This window comes from Schistocerca cancellata, chromosome 5 (assembly GCF_023864275.1).
Source record: "Schistocerca cancellata isolate TAMUIC-IGC-003103 chromosome 5, iqSchCanc2.1, whole genome shotgun sequence".
NCBI lineage: Eukaryota > Metazoa > Arthropoda > Insecta > Orthoptera > Acrididae > Schistocerca > Schistocerca cancellata.
This window is the reverse complement of record NC_064630.1, coordinates 465,766,913-465,778,170: the sequence shown is the minus strand read 5'-3', so window position 1 is coordinate 465,778,170 and position 11,258 is coordinate 465,766,913. Positions and strand designations below refer to the sequence as shown.

At 39.8% G+C, this 11,258-nt stretch overlaps 1 protein-coding gene across 1 annotated transcript in view; it reads left to right on the top strand.

Moving 5' to 3' along the window:
- Nucleotides 1-233: 233 nt before the first annotated feature.
- LOC126188156 (glutamyl-tRNA(Gln) amidotransferase subunit B, mitochondrial) overlaps nucleotides 234-11,258 on the top strand; it is a 130,460-nt gene continuing 119,435 nt past the window's right edge. Inside the window, exon 1 of the mRNA XM_049929667.1 lies at nucleotides 234-473. Coding sequence (XP_049785624.1) covers nucleotides 358-473 — 116 coding nt within the window. The 5' untranslated portion in view covers nucleotides 234-357. The remainder of the gene's footprint in view (nucleotides 474-11,258) is intronic.

The window sequence follows — 11,258 nt, the reverse complement described above, 5'->3', positions numbered from 1 at the left end:
TGACGTCTAGTGTGGATCGACCTTAATCCAAGACCTGGTGTTTATAAGGAATTAAACTCTAATTTTAACTGGAACAATTGATGTCGACACTAACCCTTTATCATTTTTGTATCAGTTACTATAACATGTTTTTATATGCAAGGTAACTGGCGTTAAACAGCAAGTGCCAGTTTCAAGTGCACGTGAGACCCTATGAAAGTTTCATCTTTGGGTTGCATGTCTCGACAATTTAATCTATGGCTTCATCTGTTTAGATGTTTGTCAACAATTATATGTTTATTGTGCTTGTGTAGTTTGGATGTTTGTGGTGGTACAGTGTTGTTAGATTTAAGCATCTGATGTAAGGTCATTTAACTAATGGCTGTATTTTTGGAGCGTCAAGCTTTCTCCAATGCATGGCACAAATTTTATGCGAAAAAATGCCGTGTGATTTTGAAAAATAAACTTTGTACAACGGCGACCTCTCTGTCTGTGTAAGAAATGATATTTTCCCAGCATGAATAATTTGCTTATTATTGATATAACAACGTGAAAAGTTTAATGAGGCCGTTGTAGCCGTGGCATCGTAATTACATGATTCTGAAATTTTGGTGCTATAGTTAATAGTCCTAATCTACAGCTAGTGATAAAACTATTGTGCATGCTTAGAGCCGTTGTGCAAACAACATTTGTGACATAAAAGTGCAAGACTTTCAATTGTATATAAAATATCACAGGTCCCAAGGAAAATCTGTTTTTAGTTTTTATCGCTTTTTGACCATTAATTCGTAAGATAGTTTGTCTAGAGGTGTAACTAATGTAATTGATAACATCGGTTCTCAAACTCTGCTTATGTGGGTTAGGCTAAATTCGCCGATGTGTTTGTTTGTGTTTTGGATACTTTTGATGTAGTACGATAAGGAGGTCATATGGTTAGGACAGATGATGCGAGTTTGTTGCCAGCACATTTTCACTGTTGACAGTCTGTTGGGGTCAAGAGGAACATTCGATACCAGTGACAAGTGACGTAATGTTAATAGGTGTCGCGACGTCAGATATTGGTGCGTATGTTCACAGCTTTGTTTGTAGCTAAAGAAGTCGGCCAATGCGAAAGCAAAACAAAGGAAAGACTCCTGGTTCTGCTGACATATTGATCTATAATGTAGCCCTAGGTCTAGTTTAGGATGGTAGGTGACAGTCTGGTTGTGAGTTACATAATTGTACGGTGACAGAGTGATCTGTAGCTTAGTGTGTTTGAAAAAATTGCCACTGATGTTATGTTTCAGTTACCAGGTTGTTCACACCTGTTGTGTCACAGATCATATTAAATATTTCACTTAATCCATTGGTTGCTACTTCTGGCTGCCTTAACAAAAGAACTTGTAGCAATATATAACATTTCACTTTTACAGAATTTAAGAAATTTCTTCATTACTTTTTAGAAAGATGAAACTTCAAACTGGCAGAAACTGGACTAGCCTATTTACTATTTGCTAGGATATCACAATGATAAGCATTGCAGCACAACTGCACAGGCATTACAGCACAACTGCACAGGGTGGGTAAGAGTAATGCCATCTACAATGTGTATACAGGGTGGAGAAAAATTGTGTCACGAAATTTTAACCCTGGATAGCTGATGCTAGTAGGAACGAGAATTACTAATTTTGTTTATGTCGACAATGCAACATTTTAAACTACAGAAATTTGCCGCCACACACACTGATTGGCCATGAGATTGCTCTGTGACCTATTCGACATATGTGCATATCACATTGGGGCAGTGAAGGGGCGAGGGACGTTTGTATGTGTGAACCATCCGCCATAGTGGTGCCCATCAACTAACGAACAACAACAGGTCAATCCCATGGCCAGTCGGAGTGGGTGGCACCAAGTTTCTGTAGTTTAAAAATGGTGTGTTGTCAATGTACACAACATTAGTAATTTTGGTTCCTACTGGCATCAGCTATCCAGGTTTAAAATTTTGTGACACAGTTTTTCCTCACACTGTATAAGATTGATTATGCAGTGGGTTTCTCATTCAGAAATCTCATTTGAATGTTGTTTTGTTTGTGAGAAGATCTTATTACACCATCTGTAAGAAAGAAGAACTTCTACCAGCATATGTTGGACTTCTGCAGCAGCAGGCTTGAGACCTGTCAAGGGTGCGGTTTGTTGTTCCATGATACTGAAGGTCGCATTGAGCAGGTTCTTGCAACCACCATAAGGATATAGAATTCATGGGTTTAGAAGGGTTGTGTTCAACACCACATAAGATATTAATGGCTCCGAGCAACTAGTACCCGAAAAGAGAGGTGCATTGTTGCTCAGCTGTGAAGGAGAGTACAGCTATGTCACGTACTTTGATTCAGGAAATGGACACATTTGTAGCTAGACAAGTATTCTTAGAAACAATGTGACAGCATCTGGGCCACTACGGTCTGTCAGCACAGTGACCATTGTATCAGGTTCCCTTCACATAGCAGCAGAGAGATACCTACGAACAGTAGTGCGCCCAGTGACGACATTGGGACACAGGAGTGGTACCGCATCATCATCTTAAACGAGTCCCAGTTCCTTGTACTGCATAATAATATCTGTATCTATGCATGAAGGCACAGTGGAGATTGGACGTTCCTAGATTGCATTCATCATCAATGTGTGGCCCCAGCACATAGTGTCTTTGTACTGCATAATAATATCTGTATCTGTGCATGAAGGCTCATTGGAGATTGGACGTTCCTAGATTGCATTCGTCATAAACGTGTGGCCCCAGCACATAGTGTCTTTGGGCTCACAACACAATCACTTGTGGTTCACATATCCGGTAATTTGGACAGTGACTGCTACATTTCTGACTTGATAAGTCTAGTGGATGTGACCTAGGTTTGAGGTCTGTGACACGTTCAACAACATAACTGCACTTTCACCTGTTGGCTGTGCTTTCCTGAACAAACTTGATACAGGGGGTGTTTAAATGTAGCCTTAGCCAACCCTTTTTCCAGCTCTCTAACCCACTGAAAACATTTCATCATAGGTTGCCTGCCACCACTTTCCAGCCACTGAGAGTGATGAACTCAGGTGGCATGAAATGATGTGACTGTAGCTGGCGCCCCAGCTCAGTTTGTCAGATGTTGCAGCATTTTGTGTTTCGTATTGCACCCTGTATGCACACAAATCATCTAAAATTTTAATTGTATTTTTCCCACTATACTGTAATAATAAAATAAGTAAAATTTTCGAACAATGGAAAATCCACTACGGATTGTAACAATACCAGAGAAGGAAAGTTGCTACTCACCATATAGCGGAGATACTGTGTGTGGTTTCAGTTCTCTGAGACTGCAGACATTTGTGCAAGTTGTGTTTGCGTGAGTGTGTGTGTGTGTGTGTGTGTGTGTGTGTGTGTGTGTGTGTGTGTGTGTTTACTGCTGACAAAGGCCTTAATGGCCGCAAGCTATAATTGTGTGAATCTATTTGTTGTGCCTATCGCGACTCAGCATCTCCGCTATATGATAAGTAAAATTTTGTTATTTGCTATAAATATCATTCCTGGTGTTGTAAATTTTAAATTTTAGTGGCTAGCAGTTTACTTATCCTACTACTCAGTGATTTGTGTGTGATGTTTCAGTGGAATGTGAGAAATAAAGGAGCAGCTGCAGCAGCCTTGTTAGGAGAAGTGGCTAATTTTTTAACCAATTATTGCTCTTATTAATATCAGTCAGTATATAAAGTAGAAAGGAAACTGTAGCTAATACTTTGCATTTGACAGGTGAACTATAAGACAAACTCATTTGGGTAAAACTGAATTGAGCTGTTAAAATATGAATTAAATGACATGAGACAGATGGAATAGTTACTGCAGGAAAATCCACTAGGAACTTCGGATGATTATCAAAGAATTGCAGCATCTTTGCAAAATGGTATCATTATTTGTCCACTGTGTCATCATTTGATGCGCCAGTGAAGAAAGTCTGCCTTCAGCATGTTCTGCTGTTTGTCCAAGTAGCCTCATTGAGAAAACAAGATGAGAAGCAAATTGTGGGCTGTCTGACTTTTAGTGAGGACCGTTGAATTGCTGTTAGCTGAAAAAGTGCATAGAGATCTCCTGTATGTTAAATACATAGATAAAAATAGCAACTTGTACTATAGATGGCAAGATATAAAGCCTAATGCTCTAAAAAATCATGTCCCCACTGGTTGAGTACAACAATCATTTAAGGGGGTGCTTACAAGGAACCATAAACCTAATATGTACCAGGCAATGTCAGAGCCAAATCAGTGCCTTTTTAAATGCAGATTGCCTAAAATGAACATTTACAGGCAAATACTAACCTCAACCTCTAATCACTGCGAAAAATGTGTTAACGTGATGCTGAGACAATAACAGCAGAGGTTGATGACAACTGGAATTGAAAAATATGTGCTGTGTATGTTTTGTCACTCTGTATTTCAGTTTCGTGTTAGATTTATGTATATCACATCCCTGCCAAGATGGCCACTGAGCCAGTCACAGAGTGATGTGGCTCCACATTTCGATGCAGTTTTCTTAGATAAAAATTTGATTATGGACAGTGGTACTTACTTCATGTGTACCAGGAGTGTTCTCTTGCATAGTGCTTTCTTGTTTACTCATTAGGTACAGCATATAAAACAGAGAGAGTGATTAAAGTACTCATAGTGTTTTTGTGCGGTGCCACTGTTTCACTGTTTGTACTGAGAGATCATCGCCCTTCCACTGGTTGAGCGCATGTTGGTTTCGCGATTCAGCAGTGTCGGTTCTTGTGTGGCAGCACACCATGCCACGCTATGTGCTATGGCCCCTCACCAGCCGCACTGGAATCAGATGTGTCAGCAGCCATCAGCTGCTCCACACCCTACAATTTACAGCAGCAGCGGCCACCATCTGTGTTCCCTGCTGTTGATAAACAACTGCCTGCCTATGCTCGACCCCAGATTCCAGCAGTTGAAGCAACACCACCACCACACCAGAGGCCAGCAGGAGAAGGAGGGCAGCATGGGGTAAGACGCTAGCTCAAGCCATCAACATCATACCCCAGTTCACATGATGGAAGAACTAGTGCTCATGGCCCCCAATCGAAAGATCACAGCCATAAGCAAAATACTGAGTGAAATAGGAGTGGTCTAAAAGCTAAGCATGCTTAATCTGTTTTGCTAACCATCATTAAAGGCAGAGTATTTCCTTCGGCTTTCCAAATAAATACCCTTGAAACAATACTGGCCTGCCAAAAAGATGAAAACAGGCAGTTAAGATTTGAACTACAGAGAGCATCTAATCCATTTAAAGACATACAAATATAGACTCAGCAAGAGAAGGCTGAAAGATTAGAGGCTGAAAATAGGGAATTCAGTGTAGTGGACCAAGACTTTCAAAAACAAATTAGGGAATTAACTAATAAAGTCAGAGAACAAGCACATAAACTTCTGCCTTAACAATTGTGCCCAGAATGAAAGAGCTGCGAAGAATAAAACAGGGTAAAACAAAACAGGCCACAGTGTTACATGTCAAATTGACAGAAAATCAAAACTGTATGACGGACTATTAGCAAGAAGGTAAACCCCAGGGAAGAGATTCGACATGTCAAATCAATCAGAACCACTCAGACTGCTGTTGTAGTAGTAATGACAGCACAAGAGGATTTTCGAAAAACAAAAGACCTGCACATCATTGCCTGTGAAGGGTGACGAAAATGCAAGCCACTCATGACAGTGTATCACATGGAGGAGGAGGAGGAGGAGATTAGTGTTTAACATCCCGTCGACTACTAGGTCATTGGAGACGGAGCATGATCTCGGACTAGGGAAGGATGGGGAAGGAAATCAGCTGTGCCCTTTCAAAGGAACCATCCCAGCATTTGTCTGAAGCAATTTAGGGAAGTCACGGAAAACCTAGATTAGGATGGCTGGACGCGGGTTTGAACCGCCATCGTCCCGAATGCGCGTCCAGTGTGCTAACCACTGTGCCACCTCGTCCGGTAGCGTATCAGCAGAATTTGAGTGTTGACACCGCAAAAGATGACTTCGACAGAGTAGTCGAAAGATGTTTCTACGTAGGGCCTAAGGCAAGGAGTTTCAACCATCAGGTACTGGAGTTCAGCTCTAACTTGTACATACTCCTAACACAAAGGCAGAGAGTCTACATGGACTTCGAATCATTGTCTGTGAAAGACTAAACTGTAGTAAATCAGTGTTTTAAGTGTTGTGACATTTGACATACAGAAACCTACAGAAAGGCTGACATAGTGTGTGGTAAGTGTGGTAATCAAGGACGCAACCACATTGAGTGCATGTCCATTGAGACTTGTGTTTGCACCCCTGCAAATAGAGTCTGTGTCTGCAACAAAACAAAAGGGTATGCTTGTCAAACCTGTAAATAATTTCATGAGCAGCTCCATGACAGCATAGACTATGGCAGCTAAGATCCACACACATGCAACATGCATGCATATCTAAAGTCAGTCACCCAAAACACATAAATACAAGTTACCATCAACAATACAGAGAAGCTATTGAAGAAAGATTTCCCAAAGAGAGATTTCCTGGAGAAGACAAATGAGTCGTCTTCGAGAGAACTATGACAGAAATGAACTCATCCCACCCCTAACACAGGCAATTATGTTACAGGATAGCTATATTAATGTGATAGAATATGTAGATGACATTACAGTCAGTGGCTGTATCCAATAAAAGGTGGCAAAGTAAATCAAAAGATAAATACATCACTGGATAAACTTTCAAATAACATTAACACAGAGGATAAATGAGTTGCAAGATGAGCTTACTTGTATTGAACACAAGAAAATGCACACACACATACACAATTTAACCCAACTGAAGTACATCACATCACACATATGCAGGACGCATACAAACCGGAATCACTATCACATGGAAAGCCCTACGACATGTGTAAATGAGAATGATACATTAAACCAGTCAAATTTGCCTCGGGAGACATTCTCAACCCCAGACAAAAGAAAGAAGTAATCAACAGTTACATAGTGCCTGAATCAATAGACGTTGAAACAATTAGACCACAAACCAATACAAAACCCAGACTAACCGAATCCAGGCTTATAAAAGTAGATAAATGAGATGACAGTGAATCTGATCAATATCAGCATGTTTCTAGATACAAAACTCACCGCAAACATCAACAAAGACGCCACAACACATGCAATCAGTCCTGCACAAATCGCCACCATTGCAAATACCACATCAGCAAGCACCACCAACACCAGTGAAAGACTTGTGAAGGCAAAAGGCATTGAAGAAGCATGTGAAGAAATGCAGCGTAGTCGTGTGACATCTCAAAAAGATATTTTAATATCTCCCAATCAGTGGCCAGTGCCAAACTACAATCCATCTTGCACCACTGCAGAAACTGCAACAGAAACCAGCACCAGCAAGAAGCCAGCTACACCTAATTATAATAATTAAGAATTTCACTTAATTTTAAGTAGACTAAAGCAGTGCAGTGCAGTGGATGCCATTTAGATTGCACCATCCAAAGGGTGATTTTGTCTGTTTTCCAGTAACTGAGCAGAGAGACAGAATCAACCTAAGGTCAGAAAATATTCCTACATCATGCAGAGCCACTGTCTGACTTTACACTCCAGGTCTGTCTGTGCGTGTCAAAATCATTTGACTTGGACAAAATGAATACAGATCCTGCAAGAGCACGTGGACAAACGTATTTCGATTACACACTGACAGGTAGTAAATGCTTTGTACATGTAAAACACCCATAACACATGGACGTGACCAATATTACAGTTAGGGTAGAAATCCTGAACATAGCACAAGACCTGCAGGCAGATATCATGTGCTTACAAGAGCCTTATAACAGAAATGCGCGACTGACATGTCTGCCAACGCATGCTATGCTAATAACAGGAAGCAATGACTGTAAGGCTGCTAGAGTAATTTGAAATAGAGCTTATATTGTAAGTAAGGTAACACAGTTATACAGTTGACACTTGGTTACAATAAAGGTTACCATTGGGAATGTTACATGGGTGATTGCATCCGTGTACTCCCTATACAGCAGTCAAATAGTCCACCTCCATAGTGTAATGGTAGCGTTACCGCCTACCACGCAGGGGGCCAGGGTTTGATTCCCGGCAGGGGACTGGGTGTTCTGTGTCCTTCATCATCATTGACTCACAAGTCGCCGATGTGGCGTCACCTAAAAAGGACTTGCAATACGGCGGCCAAACTCCCCCAAATGGGGCCTCCCAGCCAACAATGCCATACGATCATTTCATTTTTCAGCAGTCAAATAGCAGACCTCATCAGAGACCCAGAAATGTATGCCAAAGGCAAAAAACTACTGATGAGTGCTGACATTAATTCAAGATCCACCCTCCAGAACTTAGACACAAAAGATGAGAGAGGGCGCATAATCGCCGACTTAATACAAGAAACACGATTACATGTAACGAACACAGAGGGACCTCTGCTAACATATGCAGGGTTCAATGGTATGAGCATTAATATCAACTTTGCGCTAGCAAGTAATGCAGCAACAGCATTTGTAACAAACTGGACCGTACATGACAGTGTAACCACTAGTGACTCCAGTGTCATAACATATGCAGGTAACACACACTCGGAACACAACTGCCACATACCAGACAGTTGTTGATCCACAGAGCAGACTGGAACAAACAATGGAAATTATCCAACAACACAACCTGGAAAATGTCAGTAGAGGCATTGATTACAGAGCACACAGGCTAACGCAGGTGATACAACATGCACAAAACAGATCAATACTAATAGTAAAGAACACAAAAAGCTCACCAAAACTGTGGTCCAACAAACTCATGAGACTCAAATAGGATGCCAAATGCGAAAGAAAATTGCACTATAGAGCCGATACTAGATAGAGACAGATGCATAAGACTTGAGGCATATAGACATGCACAAGATTTATACAGACAGTCCCTAAATAACAAGCATAAACAGCACTGAGAACAATTTGTAACAACACAAACAGAGCAGAATATGTGAGGTGAACCATACAAAATACTGACAGAGAAGATAAAAACCCCACTAGTTATGGGAACAACCTAATCCATCTTGTCACATTATACAGCCGTCTGTGAACCATTCTGCACACACCTGTTGCACTGCCAAAACTCTTCGTCCCATATGAGTAACAATTTCCCAGATGGATGCAGCACTTCTCTCATGCCAATAATGCCAACTCTTTCAAACTCACTGATTCATGTTGGTTCGTGCATATGTCTGTGAGGCACCCTGCACATCTGACACTGATCCATTACATTTGATTTATGGTGAAATGAGAGCCGCGGACACATTTAACTGGTAGGCACTGTTGTGCTGTGATATCGATGTTGACCGTGAACCCACGGCAGACATGGTTCAAATGCTAATGATTTCTGCGAAACACATTTATGTACTGTGAATATGAATGTTCTATCTCTAGTTGTTCGAGGTGTTATGTTTTTTTTTCTGAACATGAGTGTACATATCAGTCAAATAATAGTTAAGGTCAGCAAATTCTAGAGTAAAAGTAGTGTAAGGTGCTGACAGTGTAGCCTAGAAAGCACATAATGTTGTGCATGTATGAGTACCTGACAGAAAGCATAGGATTAGCAATATGATTTCTCTGCTACAAACCAAAAACTGTTTGTGACTGGTGGTCAACATCTCAGAGAAACCATTCCAAGATACTAGTGCCATCGGTGATAGCACTAACAAATCTTTCCTCTATCTAATCATATTTTTACATTCTTCTTAAAACCAAAAAAAGTTATTTGTATTTCAACTTCAGATTATTGTTATTTGAAAAAGTGTTATTCTTTGTCAAATGTTGCTGATGAAAACAAAACAAAAAAACTTTCAAAAACGTGACAAACGAAAACTGTAATGTGTACGACCTATTTTAAAAATCGCATAACAGGTCTTTAAACTTGCAATAAATAAATAAATATGGCACATCTCCAGAAAAACTTACCTGTCATCCAGATTTAGATGTCTTGTGGTTTCCGTAAATTATTTCAGGCAAATGCTGGGATGATTCATACTGTAAGGCCATAGGTAACTATTGTCCCATCCTTGTCATTCTACACCAATAAGTCTGTAAATTCTGTATATATGAATTATTTTAGTTTTGTTATTCGTAAATTTTAATACTGCGACATGTACAATATCCCTGTAAAAGAGATCTAAGCATAAATAAAACTACTACTATTACTGCTACTACATATGGCCTATTTCTTGCTCTTATACATGACCGAGGCATTTGGTTGATAAGGGCTTTGCAGTTTGTTGTTATTTCTTTTGTTCTGCTGTTACTGCCATAAATGTACAATCACCAAGGAGTATGTTAACATTTTAGGTGTCCAGGTGTATGCATTTGTGTAGATGCTACGAAATGAAATGAAAATCGAGGACAGTTACACTAGTCAGTTCACAGTATTTTTTTTTTTTTTTTTTTTTTTCCTGAAGATGCACCATTTGTGACAAACCGAGTGCAGTGACAAAGTGATTAGCATACTTGAATTGCATTTAGGAAAAAAGCAGTTTAAATCCCCATCTAGCTAGTCAGGTTTTGGTTTTCTGGTGTTCTTCCTAAATCAATTAACATGACTGCCAGGCTCCAAGCAACAAGCTTCAAAATTTTGACCAGGTTCTAAACAACAAACTTCAAAATGTTGTGCTGTCTTAATATCAATAGGTAGATAACAACATCAAAATAATATTTAAACATATATGGTTTGCCAAAAGAATAATGAAAATATGTTGTTGGATTCAAAAGAGATCAACTACTGAATAGTTGCAAGGTTGGAGGATGGGCATAACACAGGTGATAATAACTGCCATCTACAAAAGTTCTTTAGTTTTCATCGCAGTAGGAACAAGTTTCTCTTTTCTGTGCAATCTAAAGTTTCTCTTTCCTTATTCAGTGTGGTGGAGAAATAGTAAGACAATGAGGAAATTAAATTTTAGCGTGTTACTTAGAAGGTGTTGATACCCAGTAGTTTGCGCTGTATCTCAGTGGTTTAGAGTTTTGAAACAATTTTGTAACTAAATGTTGAATGAAATGGCCAAAGGCATACAGCAAAAAGGAAATAAATGGAGAAAGTGGTGATATTGCTCTAATAAGTGCACTATCTTTGAGTGAGGGTATCATATTTTTCAACTTCAGATCTTCAAATTTGAACTGATTACATTACACATCATACAAAGATTGTTTAATGTGAGGCAGTGAATCATTTTCCAATTTC